The 24,542-nt window shown below is 40.8% G+C and overlaps 1 protein-coding gene across 1 annotated transcript in view; it reads right to left on the reverse strand.

Annotated features, from left to right (window-relative positions):
- PDE8B (phosphodiesterase 8B) overlaps positions 1-24,542 on the reverse strand; it is a 70,984-nt gene that overhangs the window by 14,793 nt on the left and 31,649 nt on the right. The window contains exons 7-16 of the mRNA XM_054986754.1: positions 13,323-13,411; positions 11,783-11,861; positions 11,492-11,632; positions 10,257-10,345; positions 8,760-8,823; positions 8,268-8,319; positions 7,000-7,077; positions 6,082-6,158; positions 4,346-4,510; positions 2,659-2,704 (exon numbers count right to left, since the gene is read on the reverse strand). Of these exons, the coding sequence (XP_054842729.1) occupies positions 2,659-2,704; positions 4,346-4,510; positions 6,082-6,158; positions 7,000-7,077; positions 8,268-8,319; positions 8,760-8,823; positions 10,257-10,345; positions 11,492-11,632; positions 11,783-11,861; positions 13,323-13,411 (880 nt within the window). The remainder of the gene's footprint in view (positions 1-2,658; positions 2,705-4,345; positions 4,511-6,081; positions 6,159-6,999; positions 7,078-8,267; positions 8,320-8,759; positions 8,824-10,256; positions 10,346-11,491; positions 11,633-11,782; positions 11,862-13,322; positions 13,412-24,542) is intronic.

The following is a 24,542-nucleotide window of genomic DNA, read 5'->3' on the forward strand; positions in this document are numbered from 1 at the left end:
ATAGAAGAGGGTGGGGGTGGGGTAAGGGTTTTAGTGATTCTGGGGCCCCAAGCAAAAGTTCAGGATGGGACCCCAGAATCACTGCCACCCCCCTGCCTCCCACCACTGGGGCCAAGCAAGGGGTGCTCCTCATCCTGTGCAAGGTAGGTAGAAGCCTCCCATTGGAAGCCAGTGACCTGAGCCCCACTCAGATGGGGCAGGTTCAAGCAACAGGAGCCTGCTGTTATCCTGCCATGGGCAGTTGCCCCCCTCCAGTGTGTGGCCTGGGGCAGCTGCCTCTGTTGCCCACTGGCTAAGATTGTCTCTGGTTGAGGATCCAAATGCAAATGAGGCATGTAGGTGAGGGGGATAGTATGCTTTGCCCCGCTGCAGTTTAATTCTCTAGACTTCCTCTTCTCAAGCACTTTTCTCCCCAGAATGGCAATGATATAAAATGTCCTCAGCTGGAAGAAAAGCACTTGGAAACAGGGGCTTCAATGAGATAAGCTGTATGTAGGTAGAAAGTCCTGGTCTCATCATCTGTCTCTCTGTTTTGCTTTTAAATCTGAACTCCACTCCCTCTTCTATAAGACTGGGGCACTTTTGCATTTAAGCATTCAGAACTGCTACCATCCCATCCAATTTAGCCCTTAAAAGTCTCTGTGTTTAGAGTTAAACATTTAAAGTTTCTATACAAAAATGAAAATGTATAACCAGTCTTAATTTTAGTGATGCTTCTGATTCTGATCCAGTTCTACCTGTGGACAACTAGTCATGAAGAACAACTGATGGCCCTAAATACCACCCAATCCATATCACAAGATGCAACCAGCCAGTTCAATGGGTCCCAGATCAGCGTCTGAAGATATGCATATGTGTGTCAGCATCATTTACACATGGAAGGCTGCTTCCATGCAGCAGATACAGCAGATTACTGGACGGGAGCATACGAGAATTAATTTAACACACTAGAACTGCACTGAAGAATCTAATTCACATCAACAAGTCCTTTATGTTCATTTCTTGTGCTATAACAAAGACGTGTCTTTCGGTTTCCACCACAGGTTAAGAATATCTTTGGGCTTGGTCAAAGAAGGGTAAACAACAACAACAACAACAACAACAACAACAACAACAACAACAACCAATTTATATACTACACTTCAGGATAACTTAATGCCCACTAACAGCGGTTTACCAAGTGTGTTATTATCCCCGCAACAATCATGCTGTGAGGTGGGTGGGGCTGAGAGAGCTCTAGAAGAGCTGTGACTGACCCAAGGTCACCCAGCTGGCTTCAAGTGGAGGAGTGGGTTGTCCAGATTAGAGTCCCACCGCTCTTAACCACTATACCAACTGGCTCTCAAATCTCAAATGTTGTATGGTAATTGTATAATCTGATATACAACATTCAATAATTTTTAAAGACAATACAGCATTTGAATAAGCATAGTTTTTTTCTGTACCAGGGGTTTCAAAGAAGACATTGCTCTGCCATGTTAGCAAAAAGGAAAGATGTATAGATAAAGATGGGAACATCAACATGTAACTGCTGGGTGACGTCATCTGGAGATTTGAACTAGGTTGTTACCAATATGAGTAAAAAGGTATTTCCTTTCATCTGTATCAAATCATAAATTTTTTGCTCCCAAACCAGAGTGATTCCAGCACACTGGTGATGTTACATTGCCAAGAAGCATGCACAGCATGTAATAAGTCTCCCCCCGCCCCAACTCCTGAAGTCGTCCCTCACTTTCCTGACAGTTGCTAGGGGTGATCTGGCAACCCTAGGTGAACACAAGTTCTGACCCAGTACTTAATGTGTCATCCATTCTGGATGGGGTGGTGCTCATCTTTAAGGAACAGGACAGTAATCACCACCACTCTATAGTAAAACTCTGTGGGGATTCCTAGAGCTACCATTGTCACTTTCGGGTTGCACCCAGAAGTGATGTGCTAGTGAACTGGAGCCCCCCCCCTTTCCCCCTCATTACCTGCAATGCACTATTTGTGCAGCTGCCCTTGAAAAGTGTTTGGAAATTTCAATTGGTGCAGAATGCTACAGCCTGGATATTGACTGGAGTGGGTTGTAGGGATCCTATCATTCTAATCTTGGCCCACATACACTAGCTCTGAGTTGGTTTCTGGCCACAATTCAAGATGCTGGTGTTGACCTTTAATGCCCTGTATGGTTTGGTATCGGCCCTTTTTAGAGTGCCCCCTCTCACTTTCTGAGATTAGGCGGGTGGCAACCAGGGATAAGGCCTTCTCAGCTGTTCCAAAACTATGGAACTCTTTCCCCAAGGTGTCCCCTTCTGTGGCTGTGCTTTGCCAGTGGGTGAAGACCTTTTTGTTTCATTTGATGCTTCTAGGTTTGCCAGTCTCCAGGCAGGGGCTGGATATCTCCTAGAATTACCCTCCTCTCCCCAAGCTCTGCCCATTCCAGGCTCCACCCCCAAAATCTCCTGAAATTTCCCAACCTGGACCTGGCAACCCTAGGTGTTTCCTCAGTGAGCCCTCCTTTCTGCCCTATATTTTTATGCTTTTATGTGAATTTTAGCTTGGTTTTAATTATATCTTTTTTGTTTCTACTGGTTTTTATTATATATGTTTTTCATTGGTTAGTTGCCTTGGGGGCAGAAAGGTGAGGTATAAATTTTGTAACTGAAATAAACTTACTTTTAGAAAATACATACTCATTTCCAGACAACTTTCTCAAGCCATCCTGCAATGAAGCAAAAAGATATTGTCCATGGTAGGTTTTTATATGGCAAAGAAAAAGGGAAGAAAATGCACTCTCAAAAGTTTAAACAGAAAAGGGCAGGAACATCCTAAAATAACTATAACAATCCAGAGTATTAATAAATTTATCAATCATGCAATTTATGTAATGTGCTCCAAAATATCATAAAACTAATAACAGCATGTAGTTCTTTTTATATATAAATACTCTATTTGAACCTTCTGAGAAAGATAGAATAAATTTTTTCGTTCATGGTTGTATACTGAGATAGTAGCTATAGTTACTCTGTATTGTTCCTGAGCATATTTTCATTCATTCATTCATTCATTCATTCATTCATTCATTCATTCATTCATTCTAACTTATTTACCACCTCTCCACCATATTTAGTGCTCAAGGCAGTTTTGTGGTACATATGAACAGAAATCCACTATGGTAATCTGGGCAAATTCAGAAATGAGTGTAAGATACTCTTTCTAGTGTGCATTCCTCTTTTCCCTATTATTTTCAACAGGGCTCACACAGGGGAAATTCCATAAAGATTGTCTTCATGTAAGTGGTTCAGTTTCACAATTCTTGTCAATGCATAGGATATTATTTTTACCCATGATTTTTCTGTTTACCTCTGTTGTGCTGTACCCAGGAATGTTATAAATAAATTAAGAAATTGAAATAGAATGCAATTAAGAGATGTAGACTTTGAGCAAAATCTCAGGGCTGAGAGTCAGTGTGGTGCAGTGGTTAGAGTGTTCGACTAGAATCTGGGAGAACCGGGTTTGAATCCCCGCTCTGTCATGGAAGCTTGCTGCATGACCTTGGGCCAGTCACACTTTCAGCCTAACCTACCTCAAAGTACGTTGTGAGGATAAAGTGGAGGAGAGGAAAATGATGTATATTGCTTTGGGTCCCCACTGGGGAGAAAGATGAGGTATAAATTAAATACACAAGTAAAAGTTATTGTTACTAGTTTCCCTTTATCTAGGAAAAGCCATATAAAACTGTGTACATCACCATTTGTGAAAACTCACACTAGTATCTGTTTTCTTGTGAAAATCCTGGGGCATGAAATGTAATCCTGCAATATGAAATGCAAACGGAGAAACTCTCTTGCCGAAGCCCTCTTGAAATGGCCTGGAGCCAGGCCTGGGCTGAAAGTTAAAATGGCCCTGGAGCAAACCAGGCTGAATGGCCCCTGCAGTGCTAAGGAAAGCTAGTGGGACTTGACTCTGCTTGCTGTGGGTTGCCAGCAGCCCTCCAAGGCAGCGGCCCACTGGGAACTTGCCCTGTAAGTTAAATGGCCAGTCTGCCCCTGCCTGGCTATGCAAGAGCATTGTTTGATCATTTCTGATTTTCTGTTATTTTCAACAGGGCTCACACAGGGGAAATTCTTTATGGATCATGCCTCAGGGTAAGATCTACATTTCTCTCATTTTGGCTTCCTTTATAGCGCTCTGAATCTGCACTCTGATCTGGAATCAGAGAGCCTCTCTCTTTAGGAAAAAAAAGGGGAGGGGCAGTATTGTGGCTGTTGGCTCTCAAGTCAGAAGAACGTGTATTTTCAGCAAATAGTTCTATATTCTTTAGTGAAGTGATTGATTCCTTGAATATTGCCTTCTTACTCACAGTCATCAGACCTCCAACAAGATCACTAGTGTGAGGATCTTCATCTTTGGTACCTAGTTGAGGAGAGTAAAGTTCCGTTGTCCGTAAGATTTCCAAAACTCTATCTAAGGCCTCTGCTACAGTTACAGGACTGTTCTCTTGAGCTGAATTGATTATATTAATGACCTGCAGAATTATAAAAGAGAACCGCATTGTTGATTTCAGTCACTTCTTATATAGAAACAGAATATAAAAGGTCTGACAACTGTTTAACCAATTATTAATCACATTAGTTATTTATTGTAAACCACCTTGGGCAGGTTCCCTGGAGTCACCAGCTATAGATTAGAAAATTCCTGGAGATTTGGGGGATGAAGCCATGAGAGTGTGGGATTTGGGGAAGGGAGGAACTTTAGCAGGGTCTAAAGCCATAGAATCCACCTTCCAAAGCAGCCATTTTCTCGGGGGGAACTGATCTCTATGGCCTGGAGATCAGTTGTAATATCGGGAGATCTCCAGCTGCCATCTGGAGGTTGGTAACCTTATCTGAAGAGGCAGCACAAGAATTTTTCAACCAGCCAAACAAATTATTGTGAGTAGATTTGAGTTCCCTTAACTTTGAGAACAAAAACAGCATATAAAAAAATTAACAAAAGACATTAAAAAATCTTTCTGTCCTTTCTAAGGATATTGAAAGTGTGAGGTAATTTAAAATTTAATGAACAAAAGCTATTACTTGTTGTTTGCAGAGAACAGGTCACACTAATATTTCCTTTTCTATTTCATTGAGATGCAAGATAGCTATAAAACATAATCTAGTGTGTCCTGAACTCTCAGCCCCACTGATAAGCATATGCTTGAATTACTAAAGTGGTCTCCCTCAGTTAATCAACCATTTGCTATTGTAGAAAAATACCAATAGCTTTTTTCCTGTGAATTTGCAACCAATTATCAAAGATATTTGAAAAATAAATAGCACAGCCACATTCATTCATTTGGAAAGCAATGAGTTCAAATTTCCCTAGCTTCAACTTGTTCCATACTTGTATTCCTCTAATGCTACGAAGGTGAGAAAAAACATATTTGGTGAGTTTACACATCTGATCAATCATGGGTTGGATGCCACAGAACATTTCTTCATGTGCCACACTAATTTTGCAATTGGAAGAGCTAAAAATTTAGCCTGTAGTCTGCTTGCACTAAGTGTAAGCTCTTGTACCCCAACTTTCCTTTCCACATGTGCAAAATATAGCCAGGGTATTTTTTTTATTTGGCCAATATATATTCTGTTCTGCTGTGTGGATAATCTTCAGAAAGTCTTGACTCTCCATTTGAACAGGTGACTTGGAAGATGGTTAAAAGCTGGAAAATTTTTAAATGTTTTTCTGTATTATGAAAATGTACTCTGCACAGTACCTGTGATTAATTACTAATTTGCATGGAATAAACAGCACAAAGGCAGTACAAATGTATGACTACACAATGGTACAGCTATATGCACACATTCTGTGCACATTAAAGGTGGTGGACTGATATACAAGATGAAACCATCATCTGAAAAATGTATCACTGATATTTTTCATATATATAAAAGTATACAAACTGCAACATTCAAAAGGAAGGTGATTAAAGATAAGCCCTTTGGCGGGAAAATTCAGGACCTCCTCTCCCTCAAGCAGTCAGATATGTCTTCCTGTGCCCATTCCTCATAACAGATTTGCATATTGAAACAACCTGAAAAAATATTTGATTCCTACCTTTGTAATTGGAGCTTCTATAGTCATGGAGTGTATTCTTGCCACGGATGAATACCGACGATTCTGTAAGCTTGGGGCTGCCATTAAAGTATAAGTATTTGGGTTTTGAGAGCAAATAAAGTTGCATGTTCACAAAATCCATAGTTTTAAATGGGTGGGGCCTATTAAAACACTTTTCTGAAATTAAAGGTTACAACATATAGGACAAGATCCAATCCCCCCCCCCCATACACAATTTTATGAGTAGAAAGCACACAAGATCAAAGGCACCATTTTCTTATGAGGGGCCATTCTGGAGGCCCCCAAGCCACGTGAAGAGCCTTGTGTGGGGAGAAGGCCATCACTTAACAGAGGTACCCAACAACGAAATCCTAAACAGAGTTACTCCAGTCTAAGCCCACTGGTTTCAATGGCCTTCGACTGGAATAGCTCTGCTTAGGATTTCACTGCAGATGCCCATGTGCACAAGTGCTTGCACTGATTTGATCTCAGTCAGGGTCTTGTTAGGTAGCTAGTAACCAATGATTTGCCACTAGGGGGCAATCTACAAAAATATTTTCCAATGTTCATTTAGTTACTTATTTCCTCTTCCTACTTTTGTCAGATCTCAGAAGCTATGCAGGGTTGTCCTTGGTAAGTAATTAGATGGGAAACCTCCAAAGAAGACTGGGGTTGCAGAGGCAGGCAGTGGCACATCACCTCTGTTAATCCCTTGCCTTGAAAACCCCACGAGGGGTTGCCACAAGTCAGCTATGACTTGACAGCACTCTCCACCACCACTTTCCTATAGCTCAGGCAGTTGGGAGCTGATTGTCATAAAAACCATAAAAGACAAATCAAATTCCTCAGATTTTAGCAGTAAAAAATATTGCTGCTGTTGTAAGATCTCTGGCTTTTAAGTAATATTCATTTTCTTACCATCACTGCTGCGAGAGGTTATTGATTTAACATCAATGGATTCTTTTCTCCTGTTTCTGCATCTGAAGGAGTGAGAGTCTATAAATATGACAGGAAGCATTGCAAAAGTGGTCAGAGTGGGTATCACAGCCACTTACACCCCTTGATTAACAGTGTAAATTTTAATTCTTTTATTTTTACAGGTAAAGAATTTTACTGCAGAATATGCCATGATGTATCTATGGCTGGGTCGGGGTGGGGGGGGACTACAAGAAATGGAACAGAAACAATCTTCCTTTAGTACAGAGCCTTACAGATCATCTATGCTACTGCTTCTCCACATATTTATTTCAATTTGATAGGAAGGTAATGTGCTGGTAAACCTGCATAATTGCAAAAAATCCCCTCTATTCTCCTTTACAGCTGGTCACTTGACAAACTGAAGTTGTCAGGTTTCAAGACAGTTGCATCCATATAACTATAGTAATTGCTACACTATAATCAATGGAACTCACTGATCTCAAAGGAATTATTAATTTTCAGCATAATGGGTTGCTTCCATACTAGGACACTTTCGTACTTCTTAGTCATTTCTTTTCTGAGTCAGCAGTAAGTGACATTAAAATAGTGGTTCAAATACCACTTAATAGAGTGCAATAATCCTGTCCCTGTTGGCAAATTCTAGTATATACTTAGATGAAAGTAAGTCTCATCCATGAAAGTTTGTTTCTGTCTGCAACAGTCCCTTTACATTACATCTGCTTTTACTGCCACTTTAGTTTCTCTCCTCAACTAGTAACCAGTTCTCCTACATTCCATGACATTCCTGTTTTGATCCTTAATTACTGTTATCTGGGCGAGAGGGATTTTATTATCACTCCTCTCTTTGCAGCCAAAGCATTGCTCATTAATTTTTATTTTATTTTTCATGATGGCAATTTTCTTATTTTTTAATTTCTGTGATTGCAATTAGTAAGATTTTGAAAAATCTGTGAGCAATCACTTTCATTACAAAGGAAAAACTGTAATTAAACTATTCCTGCCACCAAGGATCAAGAATTCATAATTAAGGATTGCTTCAGGATTACTGTGGTCAGATAAATGAAAATAAGTGACCAAAGCAGTAAAAAAGAAAGTTTCCAAGCAATAGGAGCTACCGTCACACAGAAGAGTTTCTCAACAGTCTCTATAAGGCTGCCATTCAAAACAAAAGCAGATTGAGTTCTTCATTTTCCATAGAGGCCATATAAGGAGGGCGCGGGGGGTGGGGGGGGGGAGCATGTTCTAACCTGAATGAAACTGGTCTCCTGAGCACTTTCCATCATGATGAATCTTGTAGCTCTGATATGGCATGAAAAAGGAATAAAGAAAACACATAATCCTCTGACTCTGCTATAATTGAACTGAATTGACACTCATATATCTATCTACAAACTGCCTACTATGTGTGTCCTTATAGACTTCCTATGTCTCCATTTGCACATATAAGCAATTTAACTCTCTGCATAATCAAGAGAGAGTTATTTTTTCATTCCTCTAAATTATGAGTACTGTGTAATTTTAAAAGCTGTATTACTTTCAACACCAGCTACTTTGGATACACTGGCACCCTTGAGCTGAGTACCAAATCATCTTGCTTGATCAACTAAATGTGTATCTCACCTGCTGAATTTTTCAAAACAATCTGATATTTAAATTTAGATATTTTACACATACACACACATACACATAAGAAACTTAATGAAAGTGGCAGGTTATATGCTGTAAAGTGAACATGGTACCTGTTTGTTGCTGCTTTCGTTGGTGCAACATAGCTTCTTGATAGATACAAAATGTCTGATTTTCCTAATAATATAAAATAACCAATAGTTACAAATAAACATAATGAGAATAGAAAAGGTTATCATTTGTTAAAAATCGACTTGATCAGTTTTCTTTCTTTTTTTAAAAAAATTCTGGCCTTATTGGGTTGGATCTAGTGACTCTTCCACTAAATGAGGAACTGCCCTCGGAAGAAGGAAGATCCTTCTGATCCTCACTTAGCAGAAGACATAATGGATCCAACCTTCTTGTCTAAGGATCTGGATCTCTGGAACCTGCTTGGATAGGTAGTGCTAAGCCCTGATTGACCATCTTGCTCTATCTCTTTGGCCTCTTGTCTCCTCTTATTGAGTGACACACATTGCACAACATGTGTGAGTGTTTGGAATAGGTGTATCTTAATGTGGGCTTTCTAGTCCTATGTATTCTTCCTGTGTCCAGCAACACAGTTCCAAAAATTTATGTAGTACTTCATTTTTCTTAAAAGGGTACAGCATCTTACATTGATTCCATCCTCCTGCTGCTGCCTCCTAGACCCCACAAAATTGTTCCTGAGATGGGCAATCTCTTAGGAACAACTTAAGAGCTGAGGTGGGTGTAGGAAAAGGAAATTAGTAGAAATTGCTGTCTCCAGAGAGCTTAAGTAACCTTAAGTTTTCAGAATGTGTGGTTGAGTGTAGGACATTACTCTGATTCACTGAATGTGTAAAATGTCTGCCCCACTAAGCTATCTCTACATCTCTGTATTCAAGAAATTAGAACTTAATTCAGACTTGCACTAGGAGCTTTGTTACTTAGTAAAAAAATCTCTCCATAGCCATCTGTCATTGTCCAGACTATACACATGCTCTTAAACCAGCTGTAAAACCTAAGCTACGAACTCTAGGAGTGAGAGACAGAAGATGGTTTATTTCCTTTCACTTAGGCTTTCTGAGTGTGAAGTTGGAAACAAACAGGAAGGGGAACTCAATTCGTGTTTATTATTTTATTGATAAAGATGAATGGAATTGCACGGGACATAATGGAACTTCCTGAGTCTTTAGACAACGTGCAAGGAATTAACGATGGTTTTTTACTTAATGAGTGACTAAAATGTGGAATTCTCTGCCAGAGAATATAGTAGTGGCCCCAAGCATAGATGGCTTTTAAAGGGCATTAGATAAATTCATGGAGGGTAGGTTAATCTGTGGCTACTAGCCATGGTGACTAAAAGGAACCTCCACTTTTAGCGGCAGTAAACCTTTGAATACTGGTGCTGGGAAACAACATGAGCAAGGCGGGGGGAGGCCTTGGACTCTCTGCCCTGTTGTTGGTCTCCTAGAATAACTGGTTAGCCAATATGTGAGACAGGATGCTGGACTACTAACTAAATGGATAAACACATACATAAACATATACTCAGAGTCTGGTTAACACAAGAAACAAAATACATTTTATTTTTTAGTTATCATACTTACCCTCCTTGGCCAGTTACAGGAGTTATCTTCACATGTTGTTGAATACTGTCACCTGATTTCCTCCGCGCATAATAAACTCCTTGCCATTCCTAAATAATAAAGTACAGCAACACACAAGGCAGTTCATTTTTTAAAACAAGCAAAGGAAACTGGGTATCATTTAAGATACTACATCCTATTGGCTCAGGCCTGCAGCCAGTTTGTGAGCCTTTTAAAGATTCTTAGCCATAACAAAGATTGGAACATGAAGAGCTTGAGAATATCATGTTCTTTCAGAGAGTTTCTAGCAAAAAAGTTTGAACGGGTGAACTCAGGGAATCTTATCACACAAACCAAATTTGTGCCCAAGCTTATCACTTATCCCACATCCTTTCATTTAAGTAGCACTTACAGTATGGGAGGCTATATGGTCTAGCCTTTAAAATAGGACTTTTAAACCTAGCCTGATGCCAAAAATGGATATTAATGACGTTAGCAGAGCAAGAAATCATGATTGTTCATAATGGCATCATGAACCTCAACTGGCTCATGAAACTTGCAACTTCATCTTATGATTGCCAAGGATATAACAGTTAGAACCAGCATGGTGTAGTGGTTGGAGTGCTGGACTAGGATCTGAGAGTCCCGGGTTCAAATTCCCACTTTGCCAGAGAAGCTTGCTGGGTGACCTTAGGCCAGTCACACATTCTCAGACTAAGCTACCTCAAAAAGCTGTTCTGAGAATAAAATGAAGGAGAGGAGAATTATGTAAGCCACCCAGGGTCCCCACTGAGGAGAAAGGTGAGATATAAATGAAATAGATAAATAAATAAAATAAAACAGGAACAGTATGTCCCTCGTTATGGAAGAGGTCCAGCCATGTCAGGTAGAATGAGGATATCCACCTGGCTGGTAAAATCCAGTTTCCAGATCGCATGCAAAAAAGGTAAGTTCTGACATAAGTCTCAGCCTTGCAGATTTCAGAACCATAAATATTGAAGTTCAGCTTGCACAATGCATTGAGTTAAGTCGGTTGATTTTAATAGATGATATTGCATGTCTTCTGTTTTGGATTCAACCATGGATGAATGTGTTTGCCTACAATTTTTTTACTATAGCCACTGGTATTACAAAAACTAAGATGAAGCCTTGTTTGTAATTTACCAAAAAGGAACGGAGGAGGAACATTTTCAACTCCAAAACAAAACACAGCTCAATAATTTAAGGATGCACGTGGAGTTAAGTTAATGACCTACTTTTCCTCTTTTGATACATGTGTTGATAGTGTCCAGCAGGTCTGCATGGTTTTTGTCGCTTTTTGGAAGTTCAGTAAGTTCCTTTCCTATTAGCTCTCCCTTTTGATAGCCCATCATTTGCTCAAAAGCTGGATTAACATACTGTAAAACAATAAAGCCATGTCAACCAACAGATAAAGCTCACAGCTTAGAAGTGCATAAAGCAAGCATGTTCCAGCACTTTTGACCCTTTCTAATAGGTAATTAAAGAACGAAGTAAAACACAATGAAAACTTAAATAGTTTTCCATACCTGAATTACATGATCATCACTAGTTATTTCTATAGCTTCATGACAGTGGTCTAGAGCTGTAAACACTGAATTACAAGCCCTGTAGTGAACAAATGATTATATACTGTTAATATTGGTAAATAAACCAGACAGAGTTACATTAATGTATGGATTACATAGAGGGAAAACATGGAAACATCGAACCCTTTTCTATTAAAGTCTTTTTGTTTAGAAGACTATGGTTTAATGCATATCCTTTAATGCATGTCTTTATACATAGAATATTTTATGGTAGCCCCACTTCCAGTAAACTTTAAATAGCTCCAGCTGCATCCTTCTGAAAAACAAACAAACAAACCAATCCGGGAAGATCTGGACCCAATGGATTTCCATTGCCTAAAATGTTTGCACAGATGTTCCTTTACTTAACATGATCAAGCTTGTTTTTCATAGGAAACTTTCAAAATATACTGGAAAAATTGTTTTAATTTCCACCGAAGCTTTTCTTGAAAGAAACATTACTTACTTATTTATCTGTGGAGAAAGTAATCTACATTAACAGGGTAGAACTAGAAGTTATGAAGGAACTAAATCTTGCTTCAAATTTTCCCGCCTTCTGATTATTCCCTTAAAATGCTCCCTGCCTTCATTAGGTTTTATACCGAGACAAACTCCAAAACCATAACTAATATTGGATAAAGTAAACACAGCAGGGAAAACAGAATTTGCATGAAGAACTGGAATGTACAGGGAAGATTCTTTATAAGTGACCCTTCCTGTATTCCCATTTTTATGGCAAAACCCCCCCTCACATTATGCAATTAGCAAAATAATGCTAGACCCAAATCCTTATTTAACACAAGTTTTCTAATTAGGCATGTAGTTCTTTTCAGGAAAAAAATATAGTTCAGCAGAGAAAAGTAGCAAATCTGGAAAGAATTATTGCCAAATGCCAGATGGACCCTGGAGATCTCCTAGAATTACAACTGATTTCTAGACGACAAAGATCAGTCCCCCCAGAAAAAATAGTTGCTTTGGTAGTGGACTTTATGGCATTATAGCCCTCTGAGGTCCCTCCCCTGCCCCAAACCTCCCCTCCCAAAGCTCTACCCCAAATTTCCAGGAATTTCCCAACCCAGAGTTGGCAACAAGAGGGAGGTTATGTGGTATTTTATTGTATTTTCTATTTTTGTAATTTGAATTTAGAAGCCACTTTGAACCATTGGAAAGGTGGGATATAAACAATAAAATAGAGCGAAGAGATGAAGGAAGGAGAAGACAGCGGAGGTCCTAACTCTCCCCCCAGGACCCTAATGCTAGAACGGTGGCTAATAATTTACCCATATACCCCAAATCCTCAGACTAGGTTTATAGAGACAACGGCTGTTCTACCTGCAAGCTCCAACTCTTTGATAATGTATGATATGCATATACCCTAAATTACACAAGGAGCCTGTAGCCGATATGCAAGTCCCACAGACAAAAGCACTCCCATTGTGTATTACGAATCTGGTCCTTCCATAAGGAAAGCAAACAATTTTTTGCATATATTTTCACGTACCGTAGTTTGAACTGTGACCGTACTTCACCATATTCTATTTGAATGAGTTCATTGTAACATGCAGTAATGCTGCTATTCTCCAAAAATATCTGGGGTGGGGGAAGAAAGAGAAACAGAAGACATTGATACAATTGTGTTTAACATTATTTAAGTACTCTATTAAACTTTTTAATGAGTTGGGGTTCCTCTGCCTTAGCTCTTATTGCCCTCAGTCAGATGACAGCAGCTGGGAATGAAGCTCCCCAGCATCTCAGAGGCTCAAAGGTTCCAGTGGGGCTAAGCGAGTTGGGAAAATAGCACAGGGGGTTATACCCTATGCTGCAGTCTATGGCCTTTGGGAACTTTGACTGACTGAGGTCAATGAAAGCCGGGTCAGGGAACTCACTTGTCAAAAAAACTAGTTTTGTCCTTACACTATTTACTCCAGATACAGTGAATTTATGAATCTGCCTTATATTGAGTCTTACCATTGACTCGAGATTCGTGAAGTCGAGCCCCATTTAGTTCAAAGAGGCAGATGACTTTCCTATCCTCTGCTAGCTGAGAGCCTTTTAAGAGGAGATGCCAAGGACTGAAGCTGATACTATAACCACTACAGCTGCTCCTGGCATAGAACACTGTTCTGACAAGCACTTTGGAAGCAAATAAGAAATGCCAGGAACTAGTTTGGAAATATAGCTTATCTTTTAATAAGAAAAAGTTCAAAGTGGAGTGCTAATCAAACAGTTTCGCTGGCATGTGATTACATGAAAATCACAAATTGAATTGGGAGACTGAGGGCCAAACTAAACATGGCAGTAGCAGCAGGCCAGTCTTAAATGGGAGTCTGCCACAATCATGCATTAAGCACAAATGAGTGTGTGTGTGTGTGTCCAATTTAAAGAGACACGTAGTGGGAGAGTGTGTTGAACCCTCCCTCTGACTGCTGATTACCTCCCTGCTGTCAGTCCCCAGAAGTGATTTTCACTACAGCAGCATTTTAATATCGAAAGTGAGCCTGATGGGATAAAATCACTGCAGGGAACAATTTGAAAGGAGATAAGTAATCAAAGGTTCAGCACCCCCACCTATGTACCCATTTTGCTCTTTAAATTAGAACCTCTACTCCCTGCTTTATGGGGGGAAGCAATTTAAAGAGGAAGATGGGCCATCTTCACAGGTAGACTGGACCACAGAAAACTAAATATTCTACAAAAACAATTTTTCTGTAGTGCCTTGCAAAATATGACATTTTTGTGCCTGCCATTTGTTTAGCAGAACATAAGATTGTTGGAAATACTTACAATATCTTTCTGAATTTCAAGTTGACAGGTATTTGGGGGGCAAACCAGACAATACGTTTTGCCAAGAATAGAGTCAGTTAGTGTGACTGCACTGAACACCTCATGCAGCCAATGAAAGGGGCAACTAATGCCCCTAGAGCCTTTTGGGTTAGGAAAACAGTGCAGGGGGAGGCTGAAGCTCTTTCTCCTCCTACATTGTGAACCCAATCCAAATTGTGACCCAGCATGCTTGGGAACTTAATTTCAAGTAGCTGCTGGGAACACGGTTGTCAGACAGTGCCTGTCAGCCAGCAGAAGGGTTGCTGGCGAGGACATGGATGGAAGGTCTGTGACACTGGTTGCCAGAAGGGACATGGGGTATCTCTAGGAATCATCATATGTTGTCACTTCCAGGTTTTTACCAGAAGTGATGTCATTCTGTACATGCTGCTGCCATTTTTAAAATTATTTTTCTACTATAAAAGGAGCTTGGGAGGGGGAATCCCTTGTCCCCTCCAGAGTCTTGGCAGCCCTAACTCTGAACTTTGACCCAACTTTTGGCAAAACATATCTTCTAGTTTGGTCTTCAGTTCATCTAAGGAGCAGGCTCTCTAGTCTATGACAGTTGAGCTGCAGTAAAATTTTGCTAGCCTTTAATGTGCCACAAGACTGCTGTTTATTTCTGCTGCAGCAAACTAACTTGGCTTCCCCTCTGGAATCTCAGTGGTTTTCAACAATCAGCCCTAAACTGAATTTTCTTATTGCTCTCTTTTTTTTGCAGAGAACAATCCCCTCTTCCTCCAGCTTTGGATACTACATTCCAAGGTTTTGCTTGGAATTATTTATACAGAGCTCCCATCTCCGAAGAGAAAACACACCCACTCAAATGTGCCACAGTTGTCCCCTAGGTGCCTTTCCACAGCTGCATCCATACACTGACAATTCTCTTGTGTTGCATTCACTGCTGCTGCAAATAACATAAATAACATAAATAATAATAAAGCATCCACAAGATCAGTACAGCAGTGAATTCCCATCCCATTCTAGCCACCTTGCCACCTCCCCTCCCCATTCCTTTCTAGGTGCTTTGGATTTTTTTTAAAAAAAATCCTGCCTGTGCCTGTCCCTTAGATCACTACAACAAAAGTCATCTAGAGCTACTTTAAGAAATGAAATATAGGAATTCAGAGGAACTAGCAGATCATAGCAATAGATCATAAAATCCCTCAAAAAGCCCTCCAGTGGTCCAACAGAGAAAATGGTGGCTTTGAGGTTGCTGATGGAAGGAAAATGGTGCCAGTGTGTGTTTTCCTTTATAGGTGACATGCAAACTCATTTGGATTGCATACGTTCAAAAAAGATTGGAAGACAGCAGGTTTGGGAAAGACCGAAACAAAGAGGAGGCTTCAATCAGAAGACAGTAATTTAGATGCTGGAGGGGGCATCCCAGTTTGGAAGCAATGGTTGAGCAAAATGTCCATGTGGAAGCACCCCTATTGTAGGGAGAGTGATTGAGAAAGAACTGGATTGATCTGAAAGGCTTGTCTGGCCAGTGCATGCTAGCACATAGCTCCCACAAGAAGCAAAAACCTACAGCCCCCCCCTCATACATTTCCAATACTGAGGTATCTGTGGGCTCTGTGCTTTTTATGGATGCGTGCACGAGTTAATCACCTTTGCTTTAATAAATGCCAATGATCATCTGAAAGTTGAGCTCTAGCCCAAGAAAACACATTCTCCAGTAAATCTGTTAAGTCATGAAGGTGCTAAAATTCTTCTTTTGTAATAACAATGCAGAAATTCAACCTATGGTTTTTGGAAGCACAGGTCTATTTCACCGGTTTAGTTCCCATACTGCAGCATTTTTTTCATGACCATGTGCACCAGATTTGACACCACGAGTAGTTACTTTGGCTACTATGAGGTTTTTACGCAGCTTCTCTTGGAGTACTTGTATCATGATTTTTAAAAATATCCATGTTCCAATCTGCTGTTTCCCTGTCCATACTCTTTATCCTGTCTTTTAGCAGTCCATCCTCTTCCGCTCCCCTTCTCCCACCACTTGCCAGTCCACTTTATTGTGACTGGCTACTCTCGTCTATACAGCCACTTTCTTTCCCCTCCTTTCTATCCTTCTCCTCCTTTCCCCTCTTTTTTTAAATTTATAAGTCCAGTACAGGGTCGATGAAATGCTGGTTTGAAAGCATGCAGGGGGAAGTTTCCTTTTTATTCTTTTTGCTTTGGCACGGGTAGAAATATTGTATAGGGGGCTAACTATCTGGGTATCAGAAATAAAGATTTTAATATCAAGTTTTAAATTCTCTTTTTATTCCATGGTGAAGAAACAGGTGCTTGGGGGCAACAGAGAAGGAGGCAGGAACAGAGCTTTGCAAGCTCTTCATCGCTGCTCTGATGAGATGATCACTTCAAAATAATTATTTCTATTTGTTTCTAAGAAAGAACATTTCTTTATTAGCGCAAATGATCCAACTCATGTGTGTGAATCAGCCCCTCCCCCATTTCCTCTATTGTTTCCACTGTTCGGCATGCCAACAGACAATTCTCGCAGACAATTGCACGTGGAGTTCCTTAAAAGAAAAAAAAGCACCGGCGAATCAGCCAATCAGGATCAACAAAGGGAGCAGTGGAGCGGTTGTATGGGTGAAATCCAGGAAATAGCTTGATCCTGCGCTTCTACAATGCATCAATTCAGCGCATGTGCAAAAAAAGTAAGAAAGAGCTGGCACCATGACACACTGGTGATGATAATGCAAGCACTCATGATCTGACCCACTTTGACATGGTGTGGACTAAAAAAAACCCAGAGCCACGCAGACCAAACATGAGAGGTGTGAATGGCCACATACAAGCCGATTCCATGGCTTTCAGCTTGACTTCAGGGAAAGTGAGGAGTTACGTCCCCGGTGCAGAAGGGGCTTTGGTGTCTTCCTTTTTAGGGATGGGTGGGAAGATTAGGAGCCGGCCAGCCACAGTCTGTGAAAGGAAGAAGGGTCAGCTGGAGATCTGTGCCAGCAGAGGGGAACAAGTCTCATTCTGCACTGCGCTGTCTGTGCACCCTTTTCTCTCTTCTTGTTGGCTTGCCCTGCCAAAAGCACTCTTGCACCGACTTTCGGCAAACATATTATTCTGTAACATGGAAAACAGCTATTTTCAAACTGAGAAGAACTTCTTAAAAATTGGAAAAAGAGGTATCACACTTCAGTTCTAAAAACCCCAATACAAAAAAGGGTAAAGATTATTCAGTGTGACAAAAGCATCAGTCTTGAAATCAATCACTCCTAAATTATTTAAACCTGTGAGACCTAAATTATTGCTCTCTACCCCACCCCAAGCCTATGTCTGTGTAAGGCTGATAAAGATGAAGAGGCTTGAAAGGTAACTGAAAATGCTCTGGAAAAAAACATATGAGAAATATAGCCCAGAAGCAGGAACAATTATGGCTATGTGGTAGCCACCGGAACCTATTATTTTTCCATTGACGATTATACAAATTTGGGGGGCTGAAACTACTAGATGTACGAGCCAAAACACACGAGAAGAAATACCTAGATTCAGCACGTGTTCTCTTACCTCAAGGTTTGCCGGGATCTGTAGGCGTCCTGGAAGCTTAAAGTTTAGCATTTACAGAGCAGCAGGAAGGGAAATACAGGCGCCTGTATTTCCCTTCCCCTTCCTGCTGCTTTGTAAATGCTAAACTTTAAGCTGCCAAGACACCTACACTTCCCAACAAACCTTGAGGTAAGAGAACAAGTTTAGCATTTACAGAGCAGCAGGAAGGGGAAGGGAAATACAGGTGCCTGTATTTCCCTTCCTGCTGCTCTGTAAATGCTAAACTTTAAGCTTCCAGGACGCCTACAGATCCCGGCAAACCTTGAGGTAAGAGAACACGTGCTGAATCTAGGTATTTCTTCTCGTGTGTTTTGGCTCATAGTTACATACTTATTGGGAAATGCTAAGGATCTGGGCAGGAGTGGGAACCCTTTTTCAGATCTATACACAGACTTTGATCATCAGATGATACTTCCTAATGTTACTTGTCCTATAATAGAACAAATAGTTCTGGGGTCATCAGCACTCAAACCTTTTAAGAAACTTCAAAGGGTTGTGCTGAAAGAAATGCAGCATTCCAAACAACCTCCCCCTTTCTTCTTATAAGAAGTAAGGATATTGTTATCACCATTCTAGCTTCACAATTTTTAAAAACCGTTTTGACAGATATTTTAAAATATGCTGTTTACTAGTATTCTGCCATAGACCTTAATATGCATACCATATGTTTATGTTATTGAACATGTACTACATGACTGAAAATGTTTTGCCTTCACTTTGCAAAAGGTACAGGTGGTCACCAGGGGAAAGGATCCTCTTGCTTCTCTTGAGTTTGATGTATGTGAATTCAAAATCTACATTGGCCAAAGCACTTACATTATATAAAACCTTTCTCCCACTTTCTCATGTACACGAACCAAACAGATGCTAAATAAAAATAGTCTGAGAGACCTTGATTGACATTGTTTTGCTTGACAATGCTCAAACAGTAGGTTTTGCTTCCTTCTCCCTGAAAAAGGGAAGGCCACGTTGGTTTTGCTCTTTTTTTAAAAATCACAGCCTTCCTGCAATAAAGAGGCAAAGAAGAAGAAAGAAGAAAGGTTCTCCTTTTGTCCAGGTGGTGATGGAAGCTTGGAAAATATCTCTTGCCAATTTCCAGATTCCAACTGGGAATAAAAATGGCCCCAGTTTTACAGAGTGCTCTAAGAACTTGTATACACTATGCCAATGTTACAAATCACCCATGCACCATATTGTGTGGAAGAGCTCAAATTAAGAGAGATATCAGAGTGGGATGTATTTGTTTTTTATTTTAATGTATTTACTTATACTCCATTTTCGGTCTACATCAATGTTTGAAGACTCAGAAAAAGAAAAGGCAAGGCATATAATATTTTCTGACTATGCCCAGAAAGCATTTTGGGTAAGATTAAGGAAAATAAGGGAATCTGGTCAAGGGACTAATTTGATTCCAAACCCTTCATTGCCATGCAAGTTTAATCCTCTAAGCTTCACCGACACGGCCGCTTTCTCCAGAGCAGCTCCCCGGGAGCAGGCAGCCCACAAGACACCCTGGGAGAAAGTAGCAGCTGCCCACCCCCAAACAAAGCCCTCTTGGGGCTCTTCAGGCAGCGATTCTAACAGAGAGGGGAAGGACACTAGGACTTCACTTCCCAGGTAACCTTGCGAGAAAAATCTAGTGTTCTCCACATGAAGAAAGTCACTTTTAGCTTCACTCAGTTTGTGGCTTTCACGAGGGCAAGACCTCTAGGCCAGTTCATACGAATGGCTTTCTTACTGTACCCATTCAAGAGTCTTGGTTTTAAAATGTCAGAAGGAACCTATTCAGGAATGCATAAACTACACAGGGGGCTTATCACAGCCAAACAAAGTATGACTTTAATTACAAGTGATTAAGTTCTGTTATTCCAGCGGAAGGATAAACTACATTGACATAACAATATTCCATTGCACTGCCTTTGCACAAGCAACCGTCTATCACTGTTGTAACCTCTAAACTTAAAACTGACTGGCAGAGATGTATCTTGCACAAACGGGTCCTGCTCCTGACCACACAGATTAACACTCCTGAGTATCTTGCATCTATTGTGACATGTAGTTAGGCCTTTATACTGTTCCTTTTCCATTGCTAAATTTTGTGATCTACCCTTAGTCTCAGTGAGAAAGGCAAACAAACAAACAAACATTTCCCCCAAGTTCATCAGCTTGAACCAAGCACACAACCATGACCACTAGGTGTCTCTCTCTGCCTGCAATACAGGGGAAATGGGTAGTTACCAGTAAACAGCACACCCTTTACATTAGTTGATGTTACTGAGCCCAAATCTTGCTCTTCTACCACAGACCAACACAGCTCCCTACCTGCAACTATTTACTCCAACTGGTTATAGCAGAATCTCCCTCAGAGGAGACACAAAGGAAGTATGCACTGTGGAGAAGGAGATGCTCTGCTGTCACTCACAAACCTACTGTCCTTACTTCAGGGACTGGAGCCACCTTTGTTAATGAGCACCAAGTACTCCAGGCCACCTTTTGCTACTGTTAGCCATCCATTTATTACACTCAGATTTGAGTCCAAGCTAGTATGAACAAATCATCTTTGGCATGCAGGCTCAATGCTGATCTATTCATTTGAACATGTGAATCCCTGACAAGAGGCAACAAAAGCTATAATCAGCTTGCACTATCTATATTAGTGGGTCAAACATATGGCCTGTGGGCTACGTTTGATTTACTCATGTGGCCTGTGAGACAACTCAATGGAGCCATGGCAGGTGGAGCTCCTGATCAGCCAAGGGCCAACTGCACCCACTTGATGCAGCTGATGAAGAGCCAGCTAGAGGGGAAGGTTCGAAAACAGAGTTACAGATGCAATCTTGGCAACCACCTTGGATGCACAAGGCTGAAGGAGACAAGGGAGACACCCCAGTGCAGTTGCCAGGAATTATGAAGGACCACGGAGATGGCTCTTATGGCTTCCAGGAAAAGATGGGGTGGTGGTAGAACTGGAAGGACTGGCAGGTCAAGCTGAGGAGGATTTGCCAGCTGACTCTGACGGTCCAGCTCCCTCCAGACAGACAAAAGGGCCCAGAGGTGAGCCAAGTAGTAGCCTTATCTGGCTTAATCAGGCAAGGAGACAACACAAGGTAGCATCCTTAACATCGGGCTTTATCCTATCCCTCTTATTGCCCCTACTCTACTTTCTCCTCCATCTTTCTTCCTTTTTCCTCCTTTCTTTCCTTCAGTATAGAAGAGTCTAGTCTGCCCAGAAACACATGATGGTCTCCCTAACGGGACACACTTTATAAAATAAACATTATTTACATTATTTAGAGTCTGCCATTCTCACTGAGACTCAAGGTAGATTACACAGCTTAATTCAACACAGCTTGCACATTCAATAAACAATACAATAAGGTGTAGATTGCAGATATTTGAAAATGAGCAGAAATCTGATACAAAGCTAAAACCTTGATGAAACAATTTGACAAGACATAATAAACAGCAGCAACAGCCAGTACGTAGTAGTATAGTCTACAGTTCCTATCCCTTTATCGAAGTATCTCTTTGAACCATTTCCTTGCAGCACAGCCCTATTTCCTGTGTATGAAAGCCCTCCTGAATAATTCAGTTTTGCATAGTTTATAGAAGGCCAGAAGCGTGGAAGCCCTCCTAACATCTTCAGGCACGCCATTCTATAAGGTGGGAGCCACTACAGAGAATGAGCATGTATGATCAGATGTTGATTTTGCTCATTTGCAGGGTGGCACTTGCAGAAGGCCTTGTTCAGATGAGCGAAGCTACCATGGGGAGCATAGGGAGAGAGGCACTCCCATATATATATATGAGGGACCAAGACCATGAGAGCTTTGTATGTGACAACCAAAACCTTGAATTGAGCCTGGTAACTGATGGGCAGCCAATGGAGTGACTCCAGAATGAGAGTAACATGCATGTTTCTAATCTTCAACAATAAAACAACTTGTAAAACAGATATTAAAACACTACACAATCCTGGTCCTCTTCCCTTATATATTTCTTACTATTTTCTCCATACGGCCTTGGGATATGTTTATGAATATCTCTGTCAAATCAAACAGCATAAATGCCTGCCTTTTTATTCTCTCTGTTTGCTGCATAGAGTTCTCGAGAAAGTTATACAAATTCCTTGTTTTCTCTCTCACTTCTGCCTAACTGGATGTACTAGTATTCCGGCAGTGACAAATGGCAAATTGTATCTAACTGGGCCATCTCTTCAAGCCCGTTACTTTAAAAAAAGGGAAAGCAAGCAAGCCATTATTGTGGCCCAATGTTGAAACTTCACTATTTTGGCTGTGAAAATTCTAAACAGTCCATCCTGTGATTTCCCTTCCCCCCCCCATTTTGTTGAATGATTGTGGGGGGGGGGGCAGGCAGGATTTGCAAACCATGCTTGTGGGGTAGAGAATTTTTTTCCTGTTCTTCCTCCAAGGTGCTCAGGACAGCATACAAAATTCACTTGTCTCCATTTTATGCTCGTAACAAGAAAGAGAGTGTGACTGTCTCACTAGGCCAGAATCACCCTGTATGTTTCATGGGCAGTGTGGAGATTTCAGCCTGGGTCTCCCAATTCTAGTCTAACCCTTCAACAATATACCAAACTGGCCTCCATACTAAGCTTTTAGACAATAGGCCTAACACTTCTTTGGAAACTCTCGTTAAGTAATAACAAATGATACATATACTACTTATTGGGAAACTTCAACTAGCATATAAATAATACAGTCTGACAATGATGTCTATAAGCTCACAATCTAATAAGATAAAAAATAAGAAAGACAAGACATTGGAGTGGGAAGCATATGAAAAATGTATTATGGAAAGACTAATTTGACACAAATAGGTATTAAGTTAAAGAGTGGAAAGAAGTCTGCAGTTGGCCAACAATTGAAAAAATATGGAACAGGGAGTGGGGGAGAGATAGGAAATGAATGCAGAGAGCTGAGGCTTTGGACAAAATTACACAATCCATTTTTCAATGAGTCGGATGAGCAGGCAGCTCCAGAGTGGGGCAAATAGCTCTACCTGTAGGCTGTCTGGGCTCAGGAAAATAGCACTGGGGGGAGGCAGGGGCCAGTCCTTTCCTCCATGCCATAGGCCGGAGCTGAATTGGGTCCCCACAAGCACCATAACCTGCAGCTGCTGTTTGGCTCTGGGCATATTGTGTAGTCTAGCCCTTAGAGAGCAATCCTAAGTAGTAGGGATTTGCACCCAAAAAAGATTCGGGTTTCCAGCTTTGGGTAACAATCCGGAATAACCCGAATGCCAGAATAACCTGAATAACCAAAATAACCTGAAAGCGGGTATTTAAACCGCTTTGGTGTGCTTGCTGTTAGCAAACGGCAAGAAATGTGCTGCAGTAGCTGCTGCTCTACACAAAGCTTTCTGAAGCATTATGAGGCACTTCGGAAAGCTTTGTTTCTGTATTTCTGAATCGGCTCAGGGATGCTGGGGCCGATTTGGGAATATCGAATCTACCCAAATCGGAAACCCAAAGCGCACAACCCTAATAAGCAGGTCTACTTAGGTCTATTTAATCGGGCTTGCTCCCAGGAAATTGTTGTTTTGTTTTTTTAAAAAATTTTATTGGTGAGTACATAGTTATTACATACATTCCCCATCATACCTAATTTATTTCAACCCCCACCCTTTCCCTCCCCCCTCCTTATAGACTTCCAACAGCTTTCCAACCCTTAACCTATCTTATTACTTAACTTATTTTCCATTAACTTCTTCTAAATCATATATGTATTATATCTCTTACTCTAAGCATATTCAAATTCTCTTATATATACTCTGTCCATTGTTCTTTGGATGGCACTGTTAATCTGTTTGTCATATGCCAAATAGGAATAGTATTTTCTTTGTTTAGAAAAAGTACATCTTTTTTTTCCCCCCAAACCATGGTTTTCAGAGTGAGCAGGTTTCTCTTATGGACCACAAGCAGTTGGTACAGCAAACGTATGCTTCCTCCATGACCCAGTGTAGTGACCCTGAAGGAAGAATGCCATCCAGTTCCACAGTCCTCTTCTTATCAATGCTGGCTTAGGGCCACTCTACCATCAAACATTGAAGACTTGGCCATTGGAAGTTTATATGACAATATTTGAGAGCCCAAATTCAAAAGGAACACACATATTTCTTGGCATCTGTCACAGGGAGTCATGTCTAGGCTTGCAGAATTTTATTTGTCAGTTTATTTCTACCCACTGAAACACTGATCTGCTTCAGTCTAGCAGGCTTTCCTCAATCTGCTCACTGCTGAAACATATTAGTTAAAATGTGGAGGAGCTCCCAGCTTGTACTTGGCATGGATTTATGCTGATAA

Source organism: Eublepharis macularius, chromosome 8, assembly GCF_028583425.1.
Source record: "Eublepharis macularius isolate TG4126 chromosome 8, MPM_Emac_v1.0, whole genome shotgun sequence".
NCBI lineage: Eukaryota > Metazoa > Chordata > Lepidosauria > Squamata > Eublepharidae > Eublepharis > Eublepharis macularius.